The sequence below is a fragment of the Aspergillus campestris genome (assembly GCF_002847485.1).
Source record: "Aspergillus campestris IBT 28561 chromosome Unknown P168scaffold_14, whole genome shotgun sequence".
Lineage (NCBI taxonomy): Eukaryota > Fungi > Ascomycota > Eurotiomycetes > Eurotiales > Aspergillaceae > Aspergillus > Aspergillus campestris.
Genome location: NW_020194349.1, coordinates 71,585 through 98,214, shown reverse-complemented (window position 1 = coordinate 98,214; position 26,630 = coordinate 71,585). Strand labels below are relative to the sequence as shown.

The 26,630-nt window shown below is 55.6% G+C and overlaps 8 protein-coding genes across 8 annotated transcripts; 4 read left to right on the top strand and 4 right to left on the bottom strand.

Annotated features, from left to right (window-relative positions):
- Positions 1 to 1,176: 1,176 nt before the first annotated feature.
- P168DRAFT_275681 (putative oxalate/formate antiporter) lies at positions 1,177 to 2,555 on the top strand (the record flags this gene model as incomplete). The annotated part of the gene is made up of 3 exons (XM_024835509.1): positions 1,177 to 1,453; positions 1,506 to 1,598; positions 1,648 to 2,555. The coding sequence occupies 3 exons, from the start codon at positions 1,177 to 1,179 to the stop codon at positions 2,553 to 2,555; spliced, it is 1,278 nt and encodes a 425-aa protein (XP_024689033.1).
- Positions 2,556 to 2,805: 250 nt separating this feature from the next.
- Positions 2,806 to 4,862, bottom strand: P168DRAFT_307391 (sugar porter family MFS transporter). Its single transcript, XM_024839102.1, has 6 exons — positions 4,639 to 4,862; positions 4,455 to 4,582; positions 4,215 to 4,401; positions 3,626 to 4,158; positions 3,271 to 3,561; positions 2,806 to 3,184 (listed from the first exon to the last, which is right to left on the bottom strand). The coding sequence occupies exons 1-6, from the start codon at positions 4,661 to 4,663 to the stop codon at positions 2,813 to 2,815; spliced, it is 1,536 nt and encodes a 511-aa protein (XP_024689032.1). The 5' UTR covers positions 4,664 to 4,862; the 3' UTR covers positions 2,806 to 2,812.
- A 1,291-nt stretch (positions 4,863 to 6,153) lies between these two features.
- Positions 6,154 to 10,589, bottom strand: P168DRAFT_243749 (xanthine dehydrogenase; the record flags this gene model as incomplete). Its single annotated transcript, XM_024833886.1, has 5 exons — positions 6,154 to 6,687; positions 6,737 to 7,916; positions 7,995 to 10,121; positions 10,172 to 10,265; positions 10,310 to 10,589. 5 exons carry the CDS (start codon positions 10,587 to 10,589, stop codon positions 6,154 to 6,156), a joined length of 4,215 nt encoding a protein of 1,404 aa, XP_024689031.1.
- A 458-nt stretch (positions 10,590 to 11,047) lies between these two features.
- Positions 11,048 to 15,693, bottom strand: P168DRAFT_299846 (MFS general substrate transporter; the record flags this gene model as incomplete). The annotated part of the gene is made up of 11 exons (XM_024838369.1): positions 11,048 to 12,942; positions 13,000 to 13,407; positions 13,490 to 13,750; positions 13,939 to 14,108; positions 14,156 to 14,250; positions 14,416 to 14,547; positions 14,593 to 15,049; positions 15,105 to 15,189; positions 15,235 to 15,400; positions 15,529 to 15,569; positions 15,618 to 15,693. The coding sequence occupies 11 exons, from the start codon at positions 15,691 to 15,693 to the stop codon at positions 11,048 to 11,050; spliced, it is 3,786 nt and encodes a 1,261-aa protein (XP_024689030.1).
- A 483-nt stretch (positions 15,694 to 16,176) lies between these two features.
- On the top strand, positions 16,177 to 17,322 carry encD (Fe(2+)/2-oxoglutarate-dependent oxygenase encD; the record flags this gene model as incomplete). Its single annotated transcript, XM_024833867.1, has 3 exons — positions 16,177 to 16,399; positions 16,446 to 16,924; positions 16,975 to 17,322. The coding sequence occupies 3 exons, from the start codon at positions 16,177 to 16,179 to the stop codon at positions 17,320 to 17,322; spliced, it is 1,050 nt and encodes a 349-aa protein (XP_024689029.1).
- Positions 17,323 to 17,541: 219 nt separating this feature from the next.
- On the top strand, positions 17,542 to 19,849 carry P168DRAFT_336159 (HET domain-containing protein; the record flags this gene model as incomplete). Its single annotated transcript, XM_024841723.1, has 2 exons — positions 17,542 to 18,181; positions 18,243 to 19,849. Exons 1-2 carry the CDS (start codon positions 17,782 to 17,784, stop codon positions 19,847 to 19,849), a joined length of 2,007 nt encoding a protein of 668 aa, XP_024689028.1. The 5' UTR covers positions 17,542 to 17,781.
- A 656-nt stretch (positions 19,850 to 20,505) lies between these two features.
- P168DRAFT_243976 (endonuclease/exonuclease/phosphatase family protein) lies at positions 20,506 to 22,497 on the bottom strand (the record flags this gene model as incomplete). Its single annotated transcript, XM_024833899.1, has 4 exons — positions 20,506 to 20,835; positions 20,898 to 21,343; positions 21,393 to 21,761; positions 21,828 to 22,497. 4 exons carry the CDS (start codon positions 22,495 to 22,497, stop codon positions 20,506 to 20,508), a joined length of 1,815 nt encoding a protein of 604 aa, XP_024689027.1.
- Positions 22,498 to 24,804: 2,307 nt separating this feature from the next.
- On the top strand, positions 24,805 to 26,536 carry P168DRAFT_299842 (putative amino acid transporter; the record flags this gene model as incomplete). Its single annotated transcript, XM_024838368.1, has 3 exons — positions 24,805 to 25,399; positions 25,449 to 25,912; positions 25,976 to 26,536. The coding sequence occupies 3 exons, from the start codon at positions 24,805 to 24,807 to the stop codon at positions 26,534 to 26,536; spliced, it is 1,620 nt and encodes a 539-aa protein (XP_024689026.1).
- Positions 26,537 to 26,630: the final 94 nt, after the last annotated feature.

The following is a 26,630-nucleotide window of genomic DNA, read 5'->3' as shown; positions in this document are numbered from 1 at the left end:
TATGTGATATCATTGAGAATGCCGAGTAATACGTCATCTGCTGGAATGTGGGTATGTGAATAGTGCCGACCTCCAGTATATCCCACTATTCATGGTGTCTGTACACTTGACTACTATTGACCAGGCACAGGTTGATCTTTTGATACTAGTCAGTTTCCGCCGTTGACATGAGTTATGTCATGAGGCCGTCGTGACCCAGCCCTACCGTGATATACGCCGATAATGAATGCTTGGGACATTCCAGGTGGTGGATGCCGACTAGGCCGCGTGTCGTGTCGAGGAGAATCTGTGCTTTTCACTAAGTCAAAGAATCCCATGTCTACCAACGCAGAAGCTTGCCAAATAGTCTGACAACCGAGCAATGAACCTCTGAAGTGGTCTGGGCCGGGGATGTCCTTGTGATATTGTACCCGAAAGGATCCCGTGTGAGTAACATGTCACCCGCGACGAAGGAAGTAATCTAGACCGACAAATGTATACTGACCAAAAAAGGATGTTTAGGCGACAGCCTAGATGATCCCAAGAATTTTCAGTGGATCCAATATGATCTGAAACCACTGATTACATATTCACATATATGATTTCCCCGTTATATCATTCTCCGAGCTCATTGATAGAAAGTAGTTGTCCATTCATAAAGATATTTCAATATCCCTCCACCCACTCCACAATTCCATCAGAATGTGGAATATCCGCATGCAACAGCCCACACTAGCAAACAAGTTCTTGCCGAAGCACGGGCTGGGTGAATAGATCGTCAGGGCAATACAAGAAGGACACCTCATCCATTCCCCCCTTTGGCCGTGGCTGGACTTCGTGATGAGCTTATGTATATCCCTTGCGTCTTCTCCTTGCGGTGCCTCCCACCAGCATTCTGTGAAAGGCGCAAAGACCCGGTTTCCCATACCCATTCCCCTCAATGCACCGGCAAGAGATTGCTTCTTTTCCGACATGTACTATGGACAGCCTGAGAGGGTGCTAGGGGTGAGGGTGGCCGCGTACACCCTCTGGCACGATCATGTCATGAGGTGAATCCCTTGATCGCACTACCACTTAAGACATCAATTTCAGCAATCTTTGGCTCGTGTAAAGCGCCTGCTCCTAGTGTTCTTCCAGACACCCTGACGACCTTCCCACTGGCAATATCACGTCATACAAGCGCCCATGCAGACTGGAATGCCCGGGAAAAAGGCCGAAAAGCTCGAAGCCCCGCTCTCGCCCAATAGTTCTATCGATTGCAATGACTGTGACTACCCCGAAGGCGGCTACCGGGCCTGGCTAGTCGTTCTCGGAGCCTGGTGCATGCTGCTGCCGCCGATGGGATTGCTGAATGGCCTGGGGATCTTGCAGGCGTGGACTTTTGAGCATCAGTTGCACGGATACTCCGAGTCCAGCATCGGCTGGATATTCAGCACCTATGGGTTTTTCGTCTTCGCCGCCGGGGCGCAGGCAGGTACGTACTATCTTTGATGTCCTGTCCGATCGCCAGCTAACTCCAGTTCCAGGACCAATCTTCGACACGTATGGCGTTCAAATCGCTATAATACCTGGGTCGATTGGACTGGTCGTAAGCCTGATCTGTTTTAGCTTCAGCACTGGTACAGTCCCACTTCCCTTCTCCCCCCTTGCACCAACTAACCTTCCCAGAATATTACCAGATGTTCCTGTCCTTCAGCATCCTTGGTGGCCTCTCCGGCAGTACGCTTTACACCCCTGTCATTGCCTGCGTCGGCCACTGGTTCAACCAGCGCCGGGCGTTCGCCACCGGCGTCGCCCTGACAGCGGGTGGCTTCGGCGGCGCCATCTTTTCCGTCATCATCCTATTCGCCGCGCCCACGATCGGCTTCGAGTGGGCGATCCGCATCTACGCTCTCTTGACCGTCCTTCTCTGCACCTGCGGCTGCTTCCTACTGCGCACGCGACTTCCGCCGAACACGAAAGCCGGCGCGTCCGTCGACTTCCGCGCCCTGCGCGACGTCCGCTACGCTATCACCGTCCTCGCCATCTTCCTGATTGAGTTCTCCTTCATGATTCCCTTCAGCTATATCCCCTCCTACGCGCGCCACGTCGGTCTAGACAGTGAGATGTCCTGGCTTCTTACCATCATCATCAGTTTGTCAGGCATCCCCGGTCGTTCCATCACCGGCCTTGTCGCCGACCGCATCGGCCGGTTCAACTCGCTGGTCGTAACCTCGCTCATCTGCTCAGCCCTCACCCTTGCTCTCTGGCTCCCTGCTGGAAACGACCTCAAGGCCCTGATCTGCTACGCTATCTTCTTCGGGTACTGGTGTGGCGCTGGGTTCAGCCTCGCCCCTGTGTCCGTCTCGCAGGTCTGCGACACGGCCGACTACGGCAAGCGCAACGGCACGGCCTACACCGTTGCCAGTATCGGCACGCTCATCAGCATCCCTGTCGGCGGGGCGATTATCGAACGGGCAGGGGGTGATTACTGGGGCGTCATCGTGTTTGGTGGTGGTCTTTACTTTGCGTCCATGATGGCTTTCTTCGCCGCTCGGGTGATTTGCGTTGGGTGGAATTTGCGTATAATCTTCTGATTGCTCTGGATTGTTCTTAGCGATGGTGTTGGTCTGTATTATATTGCATTTATGTCTGTGCTTATGGTGTCAATGGACTGGATAAACCCCTTGAGCGATGCGCGAAAGATACTGGAGTTCTTCTTATGGGTCGTTACTGTCGTCACCTGCTACGCTGAACCCTAAGGTCGTTACCTAGGCTTTCACTTTTGCCTGGACTGGCCAATATGAATACATCTATTATTATTGATTAGACAGCGCAACCCCCCAAGAACAAATTAAACAACTTCAGTATGCTCCACCCCCCCCGTCTTCTCCGTCTCCTGTCGCTGGCGCTCGACCTGCTCGCCAAACTTATCCCCCATCTCATGCGACCGCCACGCCGGCACATTTTGGTCGAACATCTCATCAACCTCTTCCAGAGTCTTCATCGCCGTCTCGGGGTACAGGAAGTACACGTGGAAGGTCATCACAGTGCAGAACACACCGAAGATGATGTACGTCTTCCACTGGATGTTGGTAAAGGCCGGCGCGACGAAATACGCCAGCGCGAAGTTGAAGATCCAGTTGCCGGCGGCGGAGAGACCCACGCCTTTGGCTCGATACTTGAGGGGGAAGACTTCCGAGCAGTAGACCCATGCGGTGGGAGCCTGCGTTTTGTTAGTCTTGTTATTCATTCTTTTTATGCTTTGCGGTCGTTCCAATAGTGAAATGCACAGGTGTGGGGTAGACTTACCCAGGTCAGACCGTAGATTCCGGTGAAGATGTAAGACAGCGAGATGACTGCCTTGCCCGGCGCGCCTTTGATGACCAGCTTGAGGTTGGCATTGCCGTTAACGTCATCCACGGGAGTGCCATACGTCGCCATGACGCCGGCAATCGCGTAGTGTAGCACCATGCAGGCGACCGAGCCAAAGAGCAGCAGCTTGCGACGGCCCAAGCGGTCGATCAGCGGGAGGATGAAGCCTGTCGTGACCAGGAAGATAACGTATTGGATGGCGGAGGAGTACAGTGTCGTGTTGCCAGTCTATCATCAACCATGAGTCAGTACTTATTCAACAACCCACAGGAAGGGGTGACAAAGATCTCACCATATCGGCCATCTGGAAGATGTACACCACGTAGTACATAGCGACATTCCCACCCAGCAACTGCTGCCACACCTGGACGCTAACACCGCACAGCGTGCGCATCCAGATCTTGGGCCCGAACAGCGAAAAGAATGAGATATCCTTCGACTCGCGCGCCAGTCGCACCGCCTCCTGGACTTCCGCCCACTCGACCTGCACTTCTGGGTGCGCGCGATCGCCGTTCCCGTGCAGCAGGGCCAACGTGTCCAGACTCTCCTCGTAGCGTTCTTGACCGGCGAGCCAACGGGGGGACTCGGGGAAGAAGGGCAGCGCGCAAAGCAGGATGATTGCCGGAATGGCCTGCACACCCCAGGCGATGCGGAAGGCCGCGGGGTCGCTCTCGCCCATCCCTTGCGTGCAGCCGTAAGAGATCAGGTACATGATCAGGATACCCCATTCGATGGCCCACTGTTGGATACCGACGATGCGACCGCGGATGCGTGCGGGGGCGAGTTCGGCCAGGTAGACGCAGACCTGGGAGGAAGTAATGCCGACTGGTCGGGGAGTCAGATGCACGTGGGATATTGGATGGATCGACCTCTCTACATACCTGATAGACCGCTCACCACGCGACCTGCGACCAGGTGGGTGATGTTTTGCGAGCTCAGCTGCACCACGGAACCGACGATCCATATGAAACAAGCTATGATGAGCACCATGCGACGACCGACGTAATCACATATAAACCCGGCGGCGATGGCACCGACGAAGGAACCGGCCGACATGGATGCCGTAATCTACCGACCGTTAGACCGAGGATATTCTGACATGGAATGAGGGAGAAGCGTACACCACCCTGTAGATTCGAGTCGGGACTGTCGAAATATTCCAGATACTGAGGAGCCCCAATCCACGCGCTCATGGAGCTGATATCAAACCCAAAGAGGGCGCCCCCGATAGTGCCGAAGCACGCCAGAACTGGATTGCTTCCGATTAGCTGGTTTGCGCCACCTCCTGCGGACTATATTGCTTACCGTAGATATTCGAGATCCGATACATCGTGACGGCGGGTGGCTGCAAAATTCCGATCGGGGTGGATCGATGATCGAGGCACCAGCCTCGCGACCTCCCTGGCCTTATATAGGTCTCCAACTCAGGTGTCAGACCACCCGGTCTCTCCCTTGCGTTTCCCCTCCTCTCTGTCCCAGGTCGACACCATTTTCGCAGTCTAAGTCCGGGGTGACTGCGACGGCGGGGCTCCCCGGGTCTGAAACGAGAAGTGATCGACCCACCACGAATGTGGAGGTCCGGGGTTGCAGACCAGGAGACTGGAGAAGCAGGCTCCGTCCGCTTCCCGAGTGGAGCCCATTTGAACATGACGATCCAGTCGGTTTATTCCTTGTCGCGCGGACATCGCTCCTGGCCCCCGATGCGGTTTTAGCCGACCTCGGCTGGAGAAAAGACGGTTTTATCCGTCGTTTTATCCGGGCTGTTTCTCTTCACTGGTTCGGAGAGTGAATGTTGGTTTTGGTCGGCAGGTCCTTCATCAGTCGTGAAATTTCCGTCCGAGACAGTGTGTCTTATGGATCGGGATCCTTGAGTAAACCCCAGTTCTTCGGGTTGCCTCTTATATTTCCTCCCGATAACTTCAATTGGATATCCATCATCTCTCGGTCACTTGCAAAGGTGAGAGAGAAGAGAAGTCTCACACGGTCGGTCTATGCCAATCGGGACAATGATTCTCGGCCAGACTACCTAACAGCGTGCCGTATACGAGAATGACGCTATGCTATGGGTCACGATCGGCCGGGTGTATACAGGTATTCTTGCCACTAGATCGGTGATGCTTAAGGGTTTTGGTTTTCGGTTTGATCGCGTCAGAACTGGATGTTCTTCCCTCCGTCCGACGTCAGCTTGCAACCAGATGTCGGTGGAGCCGCCTGTCTCTCCCATCTACAAGCAAGTGTGATCCGGTCGGTAGATACAGGATTCCGATACTGCCGCGAACGACTGAACGGGGACTAACAGCTTGCATCGGGATTGCAGCTCTAGAATGTATACCGGCATCGCTCATGGCATACATCATGGACGGCCAATAACTCAATTCAATAACCACGTCCGCCCCCTTTCGATAAATATAATCCAAGATGGTATGGCCGATACACCCGCCAATCGATCACCAGGTGGGCTCGCGAATTCACGAATGATCTCACTCATATCCTAACCGTCAGTGAGGCTCGGGTAAATTCGTAGCCAGCCAAAGCCATGTCATTCTAAAGTTGCTTAACCGGTTTTCCATGGACGAAAACGGGGCAAGCCAGGCCTCAGAGGAACAAGATGAGCCCCATCTACAATGTCCTTGGAGCTGCCCTCACCAACGGTCAGCTTCTACGTCTACCGCATATCCACTACTGACGTCCCTCCCTGGTTTATATCGCTCACTGGGGAATCCTTCTGACTTGAGGTCTTACGGCCTGGGATACCCCAGGCATCATACATCGAGAAAGTAGAATGCATTACTATACGTCGACTCGGACAACCTAACCACACTAAGCCACCGTCACGAAGAAATTCCTTTCTCCCTCCGTGGGCTCAATCGCTGCCTTCCTCAGAATCTCATCCCCAACGGACAGTCTCAACCGCTCTGCAGTCGCCGGGCTATCCAACACCAACGGTCCCACCACCCCGTTATCCTCTCGCGCACTCCGCAGCGCATCGCGGAGCGCAAACAAGACGGTCGCCCCGAGGAACAGTGGCGGCTCTCCAATCCCCTTGCTGCTCTGGATAGACCGCAGGTTCTTCCACGACACCCCCTGGAGAAAGCTGACGTTGAACTCCTGTGGGATGTCGCTGAACCCGGGGATCTTGTAATTGCCCGGTCCGCGCGTCGCAAGCTGTCCTCCTTGCGTCCAGAGACTCTCCTCCATCGTGAACAGACCCTGTCCCTGCACGAACGCTCCTTCGATCTGCCCGTAGTCAATGGCTGGGTTGATAGATCGTCCAATGTCCATTTTGATGTCTGTCCGCAGGACCGTGTGGTCTCCGGTCAACAGGTCCAATTCGACCTCGGTGCATGCCACGCCCTATATCAGTTAGTACCGTCCTACGGCTGCTTCGAACGTTAAAACATACCTGTGTGAAATAGAAGTACATCGGCTTCACCGTGTTCACGTCATAGTTCCCCCACTGGTATCCGATTTTCGGCATCTTCCAGAATCCACTGGCAGCGAGGTTAACCCGATCGCGATAGGCAGCATGCGCCAGCGTCGCCATGGAGGCGTCGGCCCCGAATTGCTCACGATACGGTCGCAGACGCTCGTTCAACTGATCGCACGCGTTCTTCACGGCCATCCCGTTGAGGTCGCTGCCCGATGACGCAGCCGTGGGGGATGCATTCGCCGTCTGGTAAGTCGATGTGTCTTGGGTGTACACGTTCTCGACGGGAACCCCAAGCTCCTGGGCCGCCACCTGCACCATCTTGGTGTACAGCCCTTGGCCCATCTCGGTACCGCCGTGGTTCAGAAGGATCGAACCGTCCGTGTAGATCCGGACAGACGCCCCTGCTTGGTTGAGGTGCACGGCGGTCGCGAACGAGATGCCGAATTTAGTGGGGATCATGCACATGCCACGCTTACGCCAGCGATGCTCCTTGTTGAACTTCGCGATCGCCTGTCGCCGTTCGTCATACTTGACCTCTTCTCGGACCTGCTGCAGCAGAAGGGGAATGTGCCAGTCCTCGTCGATGCGCTGCAGAAACGGCGTCAACTCCCCTTCTTTGTAGAGATTGCGAAAACGCAGCTCATCGACCGACATGTTGAGCCCCTCTGCCACCGCATTCATGTAGCTTTCCGCGATAAACATCGACTGCGGCCCACCGAATCCCCGGAAGGCCGTGTTGGAGTGGATATTCGTCCGACACACCCACCCCCGAAGGTGCACATGCGGGATGTGGTAGCAGTTCTCCATGTGTGTCAAGCACCGATCCATCACGGCGCCACTCATGTCCGTCGAGAACCCGGCGTTGTTATAGCAGTCGGCGTCCAGTGCAACGAGCGTGCCGTCGTTCATGACACCCACCTTCCATCGACATTGAATGGGATGGCGCTGTCCGCTGGTCATCATGTCCTCGTCCCGGTTGAGCATCGCCCGCATCGGTCGGCGTTCCTTTTTCGCTGCGATCGCCAACAGACAGGCAAGCTGGACACTGCGGGACTCTTTTCCACCGAATGCGCCACCCATGCGTTTGACGCGAGCATTGATCCGGTTCGCGGGCATCCCGGTGACTTGGGAGACAAAGTCTTGCGTTTCCATTCTGGTTCATATTGTTAGTATTGTAGATGATACTTGAAGAAAACAGACCAAGAAGGAAAGAAAAGAGGAAGAGACTTACGTATTCTGTGTAGACGACCACACATCCATCGTGCCATCCTCAGCATGCGGCACCACCAGAGCAGCATTCGTCTCGAGGTAGAAATGCTCCTGTCCTCCGATCCGCGTCACGCCAGAAAAGACTCGGTCGCATTTCGCAAACACGTCGTCCATTCCGTCCGGAGCGGCGCCCTTTCGCAGCTCCTTGCCGTGGTTGAAGAAACTCTTCGCTTCGATCGCCTCGTCGATGGTCAATATCGCCGGGAGGTCCTCGTACTCGATTTTCACGGCCTTGGCTGCCTCTTGGGCCTTCAGTGCCGTGTCAGCGTACACGAGCCCGATCGGCTGCCCGTGTGCGATTACCTCGTCACCGGCGAAGAAAGGCTCGTCGTGCACCACTGACCCCCAGTGGTTTCTCTCCGCCGGGATGCTATGTCGGTCGATGTACCCCACTGCCAATCCAGGCTGGAGGGCCGGCGTCCAATCTACAGAGACAAGCTTGGCGTGGGCGCGCTGCGACAGCACCATGGCTCCGAAGAGCTCGCCGCTTAGCGGCGCCATGTCGTCGATGTATTCCGCTTCGCCCGTGGCGTGTTTCAATCCTGACAGATGAGGGAGCTGCTTTCCGACCACGCGCTGCTCGTGCGGATTGTGCTCGTCGCGTGTCCCCTGCGAGATCTTACGGTGGATCTCCTCCGTGATGTCCGCGTCGCAGTCGGCTTTTGCAATTAGCCCGAACTCCAATGACGCTTCGTTCCAGAATCGGAAGAACAGGGACAGTGCGAGCGTGCGGCGATATGTCGCCATCCCTCCTGGCACGCTGTACGGGAGATTGAAGTCGCTGATCAGCGCATTCAGAGCACCATCCAGCACCGCTTGGTCCCTCCACTTCTTGCCCCGGAGGTATGCCCCTGCGGATTGGGCCAGGACTGTCATGGGTGCCATCCCCCCGTAGGCTAGGGCTACCTCGCTCACGTGGTCGTCTCCGTCCAGTCGGACGCGGAAAGACGCCGTCACGATCGCGATGTCGTCGTCCTTGCGCTTGGCCTGTTTATAGGATTTGGTGATCTCGCGGACCCCGGCTGGAGGCAACGGTATTTTGATCTGCGTGATTAAGCTCCCAGGGGGTAACGCCGTCTTTCGATATCCCAGGAACATGGAGTCCATCGGCAGGGTCGTCTCCCCGGACGCGGTCTTCGCGACAACCTGTGCGTTCACGGCCAGCAGCAGTGGGTTCATGTCGGAGATGGGTGACGCCGTGGCTATGTTCCCAGCCAGCGACGCCGCATTGCGGATTTGGCGACCGGCAAAGTATCGCAATATCTTCGCGGCCGCGGTGAGAACAGATCCTCGCTGTTTGAGCTGGGGCGCCAGCTGGCCACATGTCTCCTCCAGGTCACTCAGAGACGCGTTGCCTCCTACGATGAGCTCAGACATGCTTGATAGGTCCTCCGGCACGGTAATCCCCGTCAGCTCTTGGAGATCACCCACGAACACGGAGACAGCAAAGTTGCACCCTTTGAATCGGGTGTCCACCTGCACTTCGCTGGCGCCACCAACGAGTGTGGCGGATGGTTGTTGGGCAAGGATTGTCAGGGCTTGGTCTAGAATTGTCGGGCGCAGCCATACTTTACCGTCGTCGCCGTATGCAACCAGCTTGGATTGGTATTTGGAAAGCCCAGGAGGATAGATCAGCTCCGTTGCTGGGACATATGGGATGAACTCAATCTGGGGTGCCAGCTCTTTCTTGTCCGATGTGGAGTCGGTTGTCGAAACGCTAGTCTGCGAACTGCACTGCTCATCCTGGGAGCTCGACGAGCACGCCGAACTGGGCGTATCCCGACAGCACCCTCCCGGTCGTCCGCACGACTGGGAGCTTGGTACCGACGCAGGATAGTCATCCACCGACGACGCGATTGGACTGTTCCCTGGAACCACCTTCAGGCGCCCTTGCAAGTCTTCCTGCACGAACGACTTCGCCGCCTGCAGTATCGGCTTGTATCCTGTACACCGGCACAGATTGCCATCCAGATGTCCCTTCATCTCGATCTCGTCCTCGGATAGACTGAACTCGCCGGTCACCGGGTCGTACGCGTTGCGGATCATGGCATACAGCGACATGACGATGCCAGGGGTGCAGAATCCACATCTATTCGGGTTACCTCAAACTCACACGGCCTTGAGAAGTGGAGTACTTACTGTGATCCGTGTAGTTTACTGAGCCGCTCTTGCAAGGGATGGGGCTTATCCACCGTCCCCAACGCCTCGACGGTGATGACGTGTTTTCCCGCGACTGTCTTGTCAGCTTTATCACAACATCCTGGGGAAATAACCTACCTCCCACCAGCGGGTAGAGACAGGCGTTGATTGCCAGATGTCTGATCCGCCGCGTATCCCGTTGATCCCGGGTCTGTAGGACGACCGTACACGCGCCGCAGCCTCCCTCGCCGCAACCCAACTTCGTGCCTTTGAGTCCATGCTGCGAGCGAATAAAGTCGAGAAGTGTCCAGCGCGGATTCGGCCGGTACAGTTCGACTTTGGTTCCGTTCAAGTAGAAAGAGAGTACGGGGGAGGCATTGTTCTCGTCGATAAAAGTCTGTAGCTCTGCTGATGCCATGGCTAGGGTCCTGTCATTAACAAGATGTGCATTGCAATGTTGAACCCTGATGGTCTACAAATCTCGGGCATATCCCTCGTACATATATTTGACCACCATCAGCCTATTGGAGTAGTCCGTCTGACTGGCGCCTGTCGGAGTTCCCCCTCACATGTATGACTGCCCGGTGGGGGTGCATTCCTATCGCTGTCCAAGGGTGGGGTTGGGGTCTTAATCTAGTGTCGTCACTATTCAATCTGTCTATTATTGCAATTTAATCTCTTTTTTTTTATTACATCTTGGGTAATAGATTGTTTCTCCAGATGTAGACGTGGGGTATTGCCTCTAGTCGTCGGCATATTGGCTTGATTTCGGTACTTGTGGTATATACTAGCGATATACCCTACTTGGTACTGTCGAGATCAGAAATCACTCAATAGTAGTCATTAGAACAACAGTGATACGAGACTGTAGATAAACTAAGTAGATAGATTCACCAACACCTTCATTGCATCATGAACCACCGCCCACCGCACCGTCGCCAACTGTTGAGCCATCGCCACCACCAACGGCGTTGGATCGTACTTTCCTCCCAGACCACCCAGCTCCGCCAGCGTAGAACACGTCGTCATGGCCACGATCAGCGACGACAGATCAGTGGTAAGACGACCGTGCGGCGGGCATCGGTCAAGCCCACGGTGGAACGCCCAGCACGCCAGCGTCGCCAGATACAAACACCACGGGAAGTGGAATGCGTCCGTCTGGTCCCAGTCGTGGAGACTCAGCACGGCTTCCTGCAGGAGCGTCGCGGCGTGCCGCGTTGCCACAATTGCCGGGTCGCCCTGAAGCCACCGCGGCAGGTTGCGGCGCGATCGTTCGCGATCGTCGGCCGTGACGGCGCGCCCAAGTATTTGAGACGCGCCCGCGGCAATCTGCAGGTCGAGAATCTCAACGTTGAGCGCCAGGTGAGCCGCGCGGAAGAGCGCGTATGCGGAGGTTTTCAGCCCCGTGAAGCGGCGCGGATCCGCAGGCTGGCCAAGTTTCATCGCGAGGCAGTCAGCGTCGAAATCGACTTTCCACAGATCGTAGGACCGGCCCATGCGCAGCGTCCACGCCCCGACCCGCTCGGGGGTCTCGGACTGAAGCGTCGTTTGATCGCGTCTTTTCAAATCGGCGGAAACCGACATCAGCCCGTGTAGTACCACGATGCGCGCGAGGGCGTTGAGATCGCGCGGTCGCGAGATGGTCCCCGGAGTGATGTAGCCTTTGAGCACAGAGAGGAAGAGATGGTCTGCTTCTCGCGAGGCATGCCGCGCCCATTCCTCGGCGCTAGATGCCTCCCAGGCATTGGCCCCACAGGGTAGGGAAGATCGGATCTCAAAGGCCGACATGCAGAGGGATTGGGAGAAGAGCACGGCGTGCTGCGTATCCCACATGAAACAGTGCATCGCCACTCGCTTCCGCTGCTCGGCATCCATGGCACGTCGCCACTGTCCGTCTAGACTGTCTGGTGGCGGTGCTGTTGCGGAGTGTGTGCGAACGCCGCAGCAGTCGCTCCGTCGGATCAACTTGATCAGCACGCAGTGGAAGAGCTGTGCCCGCTCGCGCTGCTTGGGTCCTGCCCGCATTTTCCCAAAACAATCGACTAGCAGCATCGACTGCAGGACCCAGAGCGGTGGCTGCGGCGAGAAGTCGGCGTGGCAAAAGAGCTGATTGCGGAGGTTGTCGTGGATCCCCACCGCCAATTGATGTGCCTCGCGCGTGCCGTACGTCGCTCCCATAGATAGGATGGCCGCCAGTAAGATGGGGTCTGCGTGGGCAGCCATGAACGTCGGCTGGTGGATGAGAGGATACGTAGTATTGAAGCGGGTAAAGAACAGATCACTATAGTTCTGCAACGCCGCGAGCGACAAGAGCGGCGAGTCGACCGCCGTGATATGGCCCGTCGCTCCCAGTGGTGGTGACTGTGCAATCAATTTCAATACTCCCTGTCGTGTTTCCTCGCTCAGTCGCGGAAGATAGAGTGAGGTGTTGTTGTCAAACGTTGATGGTCCCGACATCCAGTCCAGCTCGACCAGGTTAGGGAGGTCCCCGCTATCCTGCAGAGGCATCTTTCCCTGTGATGCACCCCGATCAATGAAAGACGCCGCCTCGAGAAGCATGGACGACGAATCCCGATCGTTGCGATCCTGCTCAAACACTCGTCCAGCCACTGGCAGCATCGGATTGCGACCAGTATCGAACCCGTCCGCGAAGGCCATCATATCCGATCCGAGCGGCAGGTCGAGGTGGTGAAAAGCATCATCTAGCGACGCCACGTCGAATAGCCAATTGTAGTTATGCGTCGCCGCGAAGGGCATGTTGAAATCCGTTGCTGCATCCTGTGTCAGCAGTCGTATATTTCATAGGGCTATCCGCAATCCCATCGCACCTGTGTCCACACTGAAGAAGTCACTTGTGCCGTCCATCCCAACACTCCACGCACCGTCGGCTGCGTCGAACTGCCCCGGGATCGGCTCAACGAACGGCTCGAATGGCCCCCCAGGCATCATGGGCGCTAGGAGGGGGTCGTGGTCGTCGAAACACAGCGACGGTGGGTCACTGGCGGATCCTGGAGGTGATACGGGGGCCCCATGTGGTGTCGGACCATCCAGATCCAGGGAGATCTGCGCCAGATCTGGTCCACTGGTCACCGACACGGACGATGCCGTCGTGGATTCCGAGCAGTGTGGCTGAACCTGTCGCTTGCGTGGTCGAGTAATGATGGTTCCATCTCCAGCCCGACGAGTCCTCTTGCGTGTTTCAAGCACTCCCATCCCAGGACCCCCGGCTTCTTCGTCTCGTTTGGTGTGTCGCATCATATGTCTGGCTGCTCCCTCCGTCAGCATCCTCACCGTCTGGACCGGTCGTAGAAAACCTACAAAGCAGGTCGGGTCGGTTAAAATGGACGAAGCAACGCTCGCATGTATATCCATCGCGCGACTGCTCATGGTTCAAACTATGTCGACGCAAATGCTCCGCCCGTGTGAAGCTCTTGCGGCAGTTGGGCCACTGGCAAACGTGATTCTTCATCTCGAGGAGTGGAAGAGTGGGATGCAAACGTCCCCTCACGTCGGAGCGACCGGCTGAACAAAATAAATATGCGGCCCTTTGTCCGACCTTGCTGATAAGACAGGGATGTCCTTGGGTTGCGTATGGTTGGCCAAGCCATTCCATGCGGGGGAGCGACCTAATTTAGGGCTTCTCCACCCGTATCTGACTGACTCCTGTTGGGGTAAGATACTTGATCCTGTCCTATCAAGTGTCATGCTATCGCATCCTGGTCAAAGTGATCGCCGCCCTATCTACAGAAAGTATCGCCATTCGGGACTCTTCTCCCCATCTACCAGATATCGCGTGTCAACCTCCTCGCCGCGCAATCTCACCCCCTGTTCTCGATCGCGTCGGCGGTTCTCCCCGCGCATCCACAGCCCCAGTCCGATCGTAAATACGATGCACACTCCGTTACAGCAGCAGGTAGCCACCAAGGTCGGGATGTACCTATGGGGTCAGTATCCGTGCGGGTAGGGGCGGAGGAGTTCTCGTACTGGGGCGCATATTCCGTGCGAAACGTCGCGGCACTCATAATGCCCGCCAAGTTGCCCAATCCGACGAAGAAGCCCGTATTTGCCGCCCTCGAGTTCTCATGTACGTTGTTGTTGTTATGCCACGCGTGCACCAGACACGACGGGATATAGGCCCCGGCTGCCATGAGAAAACAGGCGAAGTACGCCACCCCTTTGTTGGTGAGTACGTCAATTGTGGATAAGACGACCATGCCCACCAGGGAGAGCGTTAAGGAAAAGACGATGTGGAAGGTCCTTTCGCGAAAGTAGTCGGAAGACTTGGCCACTGCAAGCAGCACCACTGCTCCAACCATGTTCGGGGCGACCGTCCACAGGTTCGTCTTGACGGCCGAGTAGCCCAATCGCTGGACGATCTATCCGAGTTAGCAATCGCCTCCCTTTTTGACAGAAGGCCCTACCAATGGAAAGAAGTTCATGGCGGTGGCGTACGCCACAGGATAGGTGAACGTGATGAGACACCAGACCGGGAACTTCCAATCATTCCAGGTCTGGAAACACTCCTTTATGTTCAACCCTGTGTCCACTTCGGACGATGTATCGCGCAGCAGCCGTGCCGTGGCCGCTGCTCGCTCGCGCTCCGTGAGGAACCATGCAGTGGATGGACCGTCTGGGAGCCACCAGAAGCCGATCACTCCGCAGACAAGTGTCATGGCCCCTTCAATGATAAACAACCACTGCCACCCTTTCACAGCAGGATCGTTTATTTGGAAGACACCAAAGGAGATCAGTCCGCTGAAGGCGGAGGCCAGGACAGCAAACGACTGCATAATTGCCAGTCGAAAGCCCATCTCCCCGCGAGTATAGAATAAGGTGAAGTAGAAGGTGGCGCCAGCGAAGAAGCCTGCTTCGAAAACTCTATTTATGTCAATAGACGAACCAGGGAAGATCATGAAGACTAACGAATACTCACCCCAAAATGACCCGGATGGCCAGCATACCACCAAAGCTCTTCGCCGCGCATTGGCACAAGGCCAAGATGCCCCAAACGACCGTCACTATCTCGTCAGTAGAGGCAATCGCAGGAAATTTCCATTACACACTTAATGATAGCATGATGCGCCCCGAGTACCGCTTGAGCAACAGATTCCAGGGCAGATCGCATAGCCCAAACGGGATGTAGAAGAGCAAGACAATCAGCGAGTAGTCATTGCCTTTGAAGTGAAGGTCCTGCTCCAGTCCGTCGGTTTTGGCATTCCCCAAGTTGCTCTATTCCGATCAGTACTTGTATACAATTCCCATGGGCCTACTCAACGATTTGCTTACCCGGTCCATACAGTCGAAAAAATACATCTAAGCAATTAGCTAAGAGCTCCACCAGGCGATGACACCCTTACTAAACAAAGTAATGGCAGCAGAACGAAGTCCACCTTGCGAACTATGGTCGGGTAAGTATGGGTCGATTAGGGCAACGGTGGATTCCTACCGTATGACCTCTCCGCTTCGTGGTCCACCTCCCTGGGCAACGTCCCTCTCTTGGTCTCGGGGTCTGTAGACGACATCGCGGATGCTCGTAGTTTCCTGGTGTTTTGTGTTGGAATGGGCGAAATTGATATAGAAAAGAAGTCAAACTCTCACCGTCTCACCCTGCAAGGGGGTAATCGCTCTATGTATCGGACACCTCAACTTCCATCCACCCTCTAGCATTCTATCTCCTCTCGCAGCGTCCATTGCAGACCATCCTGAGCTGGAGAATAAACCCCGAGTGTGATAACAATTATGGGGATATTCTATTGGCTGCTCCGCATCGTGGTTATCAGGCTTATCCTGGTCGTCTCTGTCGATCCATCTTACCCATCACCCCACTCTTGGACGTTTCATCCCCTTCTCCAACTCACAAGCTTGTGACCCTCCTTCGGTATTCTGTCCGATCATCATTCATTAGGAACGAATGTGAGAAGCAATCATGACGCTTATATTGCTAGAGTGTATCAGAAAGGTTCTGTGGCGGAGTTGAATAGGGTACATTGATTAAATCAATCGGGATGGCGCCGACAGCACCCCCCGTTCTCGATTTCTCCCCATTCTATGATAGCGACAGCGAGGCCAAGACCCATCTCGTCGAACAGATCCGCCAATGTTGTCTCCATAATGGTTTCTTCCAGGTGACGGGCCACCGCGTGCCACGCGAGCTTCAGCTGCGCGTCATGAACTGCGCCAAGCGCTTCTTCGATCTTCCACTCGAAGAGAAGACAAAAATTGACAAAGGTTGCTCACTTTGCAGAGCCAAATTGACAGACACTGACCGCAACAGACCGCACCTCGTTCAACCGCGGCTACGAACTTCTCGAGTCCCAGATCCTCGAGCTCGGTACCCGTCCCGACAAGAAAGAGGGCCTCTACATCGGCGAGGAGATCCCGGAAGATCATCCGTACTTCGTGAACAAGAAGCTCAACAGTGGGCCCAATCAGTGGCCCGAGACGGTCCCCGACCCAGAGGAATTCCGGCGCACCTCGATGGAATACTACCATGCAGTTTTTGAGCTGGCCAAGGATGTGCTCGCCACATTGGCGCTGACCCTCAAGGTCGAGCCGACGTTTTTCGATCCGATGACGAACGGTGCGGTCGCGACCATGAGATACTTGCATTATCCAGCGCAGCCCAAGGATGACGACGACAAGTTGACCCGTGGGATTGGTGCCCACACTGATTTTGGAACTGTAACCTTGCTGCTGCAGGATGAGGTGGACGGCTTGCAAGTGCTGGATGTGCCAACGGGGCAGTGGCTAGATGTACGTGCGCTCGATTTGTCTTGCCTACCATGCCTAATGAAAGCTTCCAGGTCAAACCTGTCCCCGGTGCCTACGTCGTGAACCTGGGTAACCTGTTCATGCGTATGGCCAACGACAAGTACAAGTCGAATATTCATCGCGTCATCAACAAGTCGGGCCGTGAGCGATACTCGATTCCCTTGTTCTTTAGCGGTAATCCGGACTATGTCTGTCAGTGTCTGCCAAATATTCGGGGCGAAGGCGAAGAGCCCAAGTATCCTCCCATCACGGTGGAAGAGATGGTGACAGCCTCGTATAAGGAGAGCTATGGACGGGCGGATAGGTACAAGGAGGACCTCGAAACGAAAGCAAACAACCGCATGATGCAGACGGTGGCCACGACTACTGTTGGAGCGTAATGGCTTCCCCTATCTCTATCCGTCTGATTGTAGGGGTGCAATGCAATGGGATAATCACGCCTGTAGTGCAAGGGGAAAACGTCGGCATCTTCGTCGTCATTTTCCAATCTTGTACATCGCCCTGTGTACAATTTAGAGTCCTCGACAGGCGACCATGATCCATCCCAAAAAGGCTCAGGTACATATGCTTTATTCCATCAGTAATGACTCGCATCCTGATAAGAAAATCCTGGGAACACTTGGCATGGCTGTTGTTCAAAACGGTCTAGTGCTTATGCTTAGGGTAAAGTGGTGGATTATATGAGCTTAACCGAGGATGTGATGATGCGAATGTGTTGTTGAGTGCTTGACCCCGCATTGGACGCCTATCCAGCCGTTAGATCCTGCAATATCGTGTCCATACCGATAAAACCCAACCATCGCCAGTCCTCCCAACCATCATAGACATAGAAAGTAGGCATGGCGGTGGTCCAAGACAGAGACAAGACATGCGCGGCGTGCCTGAAGATCCCTCCCATTTCGGAGATCGCCCCAGGGCATGGTGGGGTGAACATATTCTGGGACACGTACCAGCAGCTGGAGGACTCGGCGACGAAAGGTTGCCCCTCCTGTAAATTCTTCTACCGACATTGCATCGCTCCAGACGCCAAACGCGCAACGAGCAAATACATGAGTCCGTCGAAATCGCGCGGACCTTATGGCCTTGGTTGGAATGGACACCCTCCATGGGAGCGAACGCCGATGGGCGATCGTCCCCGGATTGACCTGCTCTATGACATCGATCTCCCGCCCGAGGCCTATGAAGATAAGATCTACACCATCGGGTCAGAAGCGACGTTCGACGTCTTCGCGGATCCGGGTAGGTCGAGTCATGTGGGAGACAGTTCTCGAAGAAACAAGCTGACCAGCGCACCATCCAGAGGAGCCGATCTCCAAATACATTCTGGCCCGGGACGTCATGCCGGACCCGCGCGTGGACGGGGCATTCGAGCTGGTGAAAGGATGGGTGGACTCATGCTGCCAGTCGCATTCCGCGTGCAAACGCGGCGAGGATCCAGTCCTGCCGAGATTCATCATAGAAATTAGCGCAGCCCCGGGGGCGACCGAATTCCAGCCCTCGTTGCGCTTGGTGGAAAATGACGGCTCCCAAAAATGCCCCTACATCACCCTGAGCTTTATCTGGGGGGTTCGGGTGCAGCCAGTGCAGTTAATGCGGGAGAACAGGAAGCAATTCCTCGAATCGATTCCCTACGACCGGCTACCGAACACGGTCAAGGATGCCGTCTTTGTCGCGCACAGGTTGAATGTCAAGTACCTCTGGGTCGATACGCTGTGCATCGTGCAAGACGACGACGAGGTAAAGAGAGAACAGATCGCGCAGATGTGCGATATCTACGGCCGCTCGTACCTCACGGTCCAAGCGGCCAACGTCAATTCCGTCCACGAGTCGTTCCTACGGCCGCGAGCGCCCCCCAAACACCCGTCTCTTAAGCTACGCTTCAACGAATCCAGTCACATCTATCTGCGGCCCGGGGGCTATGAGCAGACAGAGAAAGCCTTCAGTCCCGTGGACCGAAGAGGGTGGATCTTCGAGGAGGGCGTTCTACCCCCTCGTCTCCTGGTGTACCGCGCGGAACAGATGGTGCTGGCCTGTCGCACGGCATACCAGGCTGAAGATGGGTATCGGGCCTCCAAACGGCCTGGACCATATCCGAGCTTTCTTGATCCGGCTCCCTGGTGGCGCAATAGCCGGGTCAAGGGTCCACAGCGGCGGCCTGACAAGCGCTGGGACATCCTCAACTGCTGGTACAATGCCCTGGATTTCTCCTACACCGGGCGTGCATTGACGGTGGCGAGCGACAAGCTGCCAGCGATCCATGGCGTTGCTGTACGCCTCGGAGACCAGATCGGCGGACGGTACATGGCGGGCCTCTGGGAGTCTGACCTGCCATGGGGGCTGCTGTGGGAATCGCGGGGGCATTGGACCGGACCCGAGTGGCTCCGCGAGCAACAGCGAGCCTCCCGACCAGCGAAGTACCGGGCGCCGTCGTGGTCTTGGGCGGCGATCGACGGGGCCACGTACCACCTCTTCTCCGACCGAGTGCACAGCCGACCTGTGGCCACCGTGGAGACCAGTGCCATCCGCATCGACACCCTGGGAGACATCTCCGACGGGGTGATGAAGATTCACGGGCCACTTTTCCAGGCCGATCTCGTCCCTCCCGATCCGGCCACGGCCAATGCCAAGCGGCTTTCATCCGCTCTGTCCACGATCGCCTGGTCCAATGCCAATCACGGATCCGGGCCGCCGCCCGGAACCATCCTAGGGAGGGCCAATCTAGATATTCCGGGGGGCCACGAGGCGGAGGTCTGGTGTCTCCACATCGTCTCGGCCCGGGGACTAATCCTGGAGTGTGTGAATCAGGAGAAGAGAACATTCCGCCGGGTGGGGATATTTACCATTCGGGAGGACCAGCTAAATGCCATTCCAGGGGACAAATTCATGGCTGACGTGACCCTCATTTAGACATCGTGCATCACCTCGTGGTCTTGATCGTGCAAGAGAGACGATGATGGAGCCAGCGAGGATGACGGACGATGTGGGCATGGTCAGGTGATGCTCCGGCACGTGGTTTGATTCCCCAGGCAGCCACTCCGGCAATCACAGTCTCTTATACGGAGTACCATGGACCTTCATCATTCATGTCTGTTTGCTGTCAAGGTTTGGGTTCGTTTGTTTGATTTGATTTGATGCTTCGTTCTTTTCCTAATTGATTGACGAGGAAAGGATTGTAGCTTGATATATAGAAATTATAGCTATGTAATGTATGTGTTGTTGTTATATATATGTCCGTCCACCTGTGTTAAGTGGAATTCCTAACTTCCGTGCCATATAATATATCGCCATGATTTAGCACTTACAACAGTCATCATTACCACAGCCTAATACATATACATAATAACCAGTACTTCTCGACCAAGAACAAGAGAATAGAGTAGAGGAGACGAGAGTATAGAGAGAGAGATTGTTTGTTTGCATAGTTTGTCTCCTTCCGACCTCCCGATCTCCATCAGCCTAGTCGAGTTTCCCTCTACTCTTTCTTTCATTAAGAATAATCTATACGTGAACATGGTATTCCTTGTACTTTCATTGATCCACTATAACCTATTGCTGCAAACAGCTCAGGCGCACACATTCAACAATGCCACAGTTGGGTCGTGATCCGACCCTTGGTCATCATATGACACCCAGGTGTTGACGTGGATGTGCTCCGCGCGCGCCTCTTTGGCCACGGCCTCGCTGACATACATGTGGTCCAGCTGCTGGCAGTTCGAATCATACAGATACGTGTATCGCTCTGCCTCATCGATCCCCGCCGCCTCTTCCAACTCCTGCAGACCCGACTCCGACGCGAAGACCGTCAGAGGTTGCGCGAACCCGAACTCGTTGAAGTCCCCCGACGTGATGATCCGGGCTTGGTCGTCCTCGGCGAGGATGGATTTGACGAATTTCTACAATGGATGGATTAGTTTTGGGATGAGATAGCAGTGGGATGGGATGCAGGAGAACGTACCGCAACGACCTTGGCTTGCGCCTCGCGCTGCTCGACGCCCCCGTTCACGGGCGGCCGCGCATCCCCCTCCAGCGGGGACCCGCCGCCTTTGCTGGTGAAGTGGATGTTGATGGTGAAGAAGGGGTTCTTCCCGTCGACCGTCTCCCACGCCGCTGCGAGGGGCTTCCGGCTGTCGTCCCACGCCGAGTCGGTGGGGTCGATGAGTCCGGGGTTGAACTTGAGGGCTGGTCCTGCCTGCACTTCATTGGCATCGCTGCTGGAGCCAGGATTGGCGTCGCGCAGTCGGATGACCGCTGGATCGTAGAGGTAGGCAACGCGGATGTTGCCGCCCGGCTGCCCACCGTCCTTTCCATCCTCCGGGCTGATGTCGACAAACTCGTACTCGACGCCACCTTGTTCTTTGATCTCGGATACCAGTTTGGTCAACGTCTTTTTGGACGACACCTCTGCATCATCGTCAGCATCATTCGTGATATTAGTTGATGACTCGCCTACCTCCGTCGTTGGTCGGTCCGCTTCCGTCCTGGACTTCCTGAACAAACAGCAGTCGCGGACTCTTTAGCTCCTTGGCGATGTGGCCGGCGATTTTGGGCAGGGTGGTCGAGTTGGGCGCAAGGTTGTTGATGTTGTAGCTGCCCACCGTCAAGGCCTTGCAGCCACCGTCGGCTTCGAGAGTCGTCGGTTCGGCCGCGGTCGAGTTTGACTCGGATACCTTTAGGGCGGTTTGAGGCAGCAGCGTGTAGTAGCCGTAGGATTGGGTGATCACGCCGGTGATATCTCCAATCGTGTCTCCCAGCTTGGTGTCCGTGGGGTTTTTGGTTTCGTCCAGGGGAGCGCCAATGAGAATGGCCTCGGGATTGGAGTCTGGTCCATTAGCATCTTTCTATTTCTCTACTTCTTTCTTTCATTCTCCCCCCGGAGGTGAGCTACCTTTCGGCCGCATGGTCAGTCCACCACGCGCATTGCGTCCCGTCGCCTTCCAATCACCCACGGCCCAGGTATCGCCGTACTGGTTCGGCTTGGAAATGGCATGCACCCCAGTCAGCGTGACCAGCTCGCCGCTCAGACTCTCCCAGAAATCCATGCCGTATTTTTCGGGTTGCAGTTCAGGATTCTCCTTGTGGATTTGACTGGCATTGTTCGGGAGACCGAGGATATCGCCGCCATCAAGCGAAGAGAACTGCTCGGTCGGTGGCTGTCGACCATTGGCGCCGATGACCACGGGCTCCACGTCTTTGGTCCCGGCGCTGACTTTGAGGCCGGTGGGGCCCGTGATCTGCGTCACGGAGACGTACCCAGTCTTGTAGTATTCGATCACCTTGCCGCTGAGGGTGACCTTGTCGCCTTCGCTGACCTCGTGGGCTCCGCCGGGGCTGTAGACGTAGATGGAGTCGGACGTGCTGTCGTCCTCGTCAGGGGTGGTGGCCCGCAGGTAAAATCCTTTGGGTCCCTTGGCTGTGACTAGGCCCTCGACGTCGGAGACATTCTTGTACAGGAATGATGACTGGTATTTGTTGCCGTTGATCTCGCTGATGGACTCTGCCAGCACCTGAGACAGTAGCAGGCCGGCGGCGGCGCAAAGGGTGCTGATGGCACGCATGACGAATGGCTTCGGAAGCAGAATTGGTATCGTACGCTGGAACTCGCCATGGGTGACTCCCGGCCTTCTATAAGAGTCGACCGTCGGGCCATTTCTGTCGATCACCACGACGCGCTGGGGTGAAATGATCGCGTGTGATGATGATTGGACGTGGAGATGCACGGGTAATTAAAGTACCCCAGATAAGGACCAGGGACAGTGTCTTGATTTGCCCACGAGGTCTCCACCCCCGTCTCCCGACCGTCGGAGACCTGATGCCAATGTCACCTTGGCCCTGACGATCTCTACATTGGATGTTTTGAATCACCCGTCCATGAACTGGGAGGGAGACACCTGGAGAGGATTTGAGAATGCTCTTGTAATGCTCCTTGTTCGAGCTGTGCATTCTCTCTACTACAATGATATCCACTCTACAGCCTCGATTGGGTCAAACCCAGATCGGGAACGCGTCGGGTACATCTTTAAACTGAAACATGTCAGAAGTGCGGGCCGATCGTCAAACACTTGACCGTCGCGTGGTGATGGCGGCATCGATGCAACCCTACGGAGTATATCCCCGTTCTACCATCAACCGATCTACATGAAGGCATGAAAACCATGTTGACAGACAGGATGTGCAGGACACCGCATAAGGGACAAACTATTGACGGCTTGCCTGTGTTAAACCAACACAATGGCCGACCGAATACATTCCTTGTTTCTCGAAAAATGCGGGCAAAGGCATACAGCCGCCATCCAGCCCTTCATCAGGCATATTCCTGCTTTCCCTAGCACCGGGAACCGATCCATTGTTGATCCAGCTGCAGTCCGATTCGAAGGTGTCAAACTTCTCTTGCTTTCATGCTATACCTACCTTCGGTGTGCCCAAGTCTTCAGAGTCTGGATAGAGGGCATCTATCACTGACCAGATGGAACGGAAGCACGCAATGTAGAAGCGGCCCCTCTAGTATAGATGCAATCCTGGTAGAAGTTTCCACAACGTATTGTGCGACAACCAGAGGAGCCATGATGGCTGAAATGACATTTTCGAGTGAATTCGCGAGGATAATTCTCCCACCTCTTCCTGGAACGACCATCACCTTGTCACAATCTAACGCCCTCCTCTGTAGGATGGCTCGGGACGACAGCCTGGCATGTGTACAAGACTAATAGGGATTAACCCTCAGACGCTTTTGAACTTCAGACTCCTTCCCACAGGCGATATGGAACGTCTTTCCGGTTATCCCCACATCTCGAGATCATAGTAATGGGTTTCGAGTCGGTTGTGCATGCTACAGCGCTCTTTCATACAAATAGCATGGTATACCCAGTGGAAAAAATATGACGAGTGCACAGAGCACGTGTCTGGTTATGCAGCATAACAGTCACATGACTCACATGACGACCAATATAGCACGTGACTCTATGTGGCCGAATCAGGCGATAAGCAGCCTGAATCCTGCGGCAGCAACAGCAAATCAATCGATCGCCAGTAATCGAGTCTCCACCTGACAGCTATCTATGGTGGGTACCTATAGATCACGCCAAAGACAAGTTGAGTGGAGCAAGGATAGCTGGTGGATAAATGTCGCCTCACTAAAACCTTCTATCGGGAAACGGAAACGAGCGACCCCAGAAACAGCGTGGTGAAGTCCTAACGCAAGGACGATGAGTGCCCAGTATGGGTTCACATGCTGAAATGTCCGACTTCCTGCACATGTTCCTTGCACGCTATGCTGCGATGCCTGTCAGTCCGCAGTCGTGTGCTTCGCCCGGGCGTGACCTTAATCTGGCAGCAAGGAGTCCCGCTGTAGATCCTCATCTCCCGTATCACGAGCGATAGACCTCGTATCTCTAGTGATAGAGACGGACGTTGAATTACACTACGATACTCTGACGAGGGCAGGTGAGTATACTGCGAGAATGCAGCAGCATCGAGCACATGGACAAGGGCATGAGGGGAGCAGAGGATATACACATGCAATCGTCCCAAGCCGCGATTCTGATACGCTCATATACACAAGGCATGCGATCGCTGCCCCGATGGTGTACTGCACAGCACTTTCAGCCTTCTTTTCCTGGGATCGTGCGAGATTTTTCTGTCCCTCAAGCCCTTAATATGTGTTATCTCGAGCTATACAATCGACCCCACTAGATTTCACGAAGCTTATCTGCGAGACAAGACCGCTAGCTTCGATGCGCCAATTATGGCACCGGCTGCTATCCCACCCGAAGGCCGTATCTGGCCAGAGTATATAAAGACACGTTTACGGAGCGATGAGCCTGTCTGACCCGAGTCAGACACTGCCTCCGACGAGATCTCTCACGATGGCAACGTATCTCATCACGGACGACTCCAGCGCCGACCTGGGCAAGAATGCGCTCGCGACAGGTTGGACAGCGGTGGAAGGTGACTATGGCGCTGAGTCCGACCTCCATCGCAAGCTGTCGACGCGCCACCTGACGATGATCGCGCTGGGCTCGTCGATTGGCATGGGGCTCTGGCTGGGCAGTGGCACGTCCCTGGCCAACGGCGGCCCCGCGGCCATCTTCATCGGATATGTCCTCAGCGGCTCGATGGTCTGGTCGGTGGCGCACTCCATTGGCGAGATGGCCGTCCTCTACCCGCTGCCGTCGGCCTTCGTGCAGTGGTCGTCCATCTTCGTTAGCCCGGCGGTCGGCTTCACGATCGGGTGGGCCTATTGGTTCAACTACTGGATCACCATCGCGAACGAGTTGCAGGGAGTGGTGACCGTGTTGAGTTTCTGGACGGACAAGGTGCCGACAGCGGCGTGGATTAGTATCTTCTGGGTGGTGATCATCCTGATCAATGTCTGGGCGGTCGCCTTTTTCGGCGAGGTCGAGGTGGTGTCGTCCCTGATCAAGTTCTCTTGGATCTTCGTGGTCATTATCTCGTTGATTGGTACGTCTCCCTCCCCTCTATCCAGTTGCGGCGTATCTAACATGAACAGTGGTGTCAGCGGGTGGCGCCCCCCAAGGCGATCCCATCGGATTCCGATACTGGAACGCTGAACCCTTCACCCACGGCTTTAAGGGCTTCCTGTCGGTCCTGCCCACATGCATCTTCGCCATGTCCGGCTCGGAATACTGCGCATTGGTGGCGACGGAGACGAAGAACCCGCGCAAGGCGGTGCCCCGCGCGGTCGGGTCGATCTGGCTGCGCCTGTCCCTGTTCTACATTGTCGGATCGCTGATGATCACCATCACGGTTGATCCCCACGACGCGAACCTGTTTGGCGGATCGGGGGTGAACGGGTCTCCGTTTGTGATCGCGTATCGCAACGCCGGGCTGCAGCCGCTGGCCCATATCATGAACGCCGTCATCTTCATTTCGGTCATCTCGTCGGCGAGTATCCAGGCGTACGGTGGGTCGCGCACTCTGATGGGACTGGCACATTTGCAGATGGCTCCAAAGGTACCTGCTTTTCCCCATCCTGGTTCCCCTTTTGTGGCCATGGTTATGGTACTGACTTGTTAGATTTTCGCCAAAGCCGACACCTTGGGCCGCCCATTTGCCGGGCTGGCCATCACACTGCTGGTGGGTGGCGGCGTATCGTATCTGAACGTCAGTCAGAAAGGGTCCGATGTCTTCACCTGGTTTTCGAACCTGGTGTCACTGCTGACCCTGTTTGGATGGGGGTCAATCTGTCTGTCACATCTGCGCATGCGGTACGCCTGGAAGCTGCAGGGCCGGGCTCCCTCCGACCTGCCGTGGAAGTCGTGGACATACCCATTTGCGGCCGTCTGGGGACTGTTCTGGTGCGTCCTGCTCATCATCATCGAATTCTACCTCAGTGTGTGGCCGTTGGGGGGGGATCCGACCGCCAAGGGGTTCTTCGCCAACTACGTCAGCGTGGTGGCCGTGCTGGTCATCTTCGTCGGTGCGCAGATTTACTATCGCGGGCCCTTGTGGATTGATGCTGCCACCATCGATCTGGACCGGCATCGGCGATTCTATGTCGCTCAGGGTGAGGAAGAGGGAGAGAAGTCCGGGGTGGCCAAGTATGTGTCGAAGGTGGTGGGTGTGGTGACCAACTAGGTGATAGACATGGTGACTGTAGGTTAGTAGCACTGTTTAATTCATCATTCACCGAGCGCAATCATGGACAGATATTGAACTATCACAGTGACGA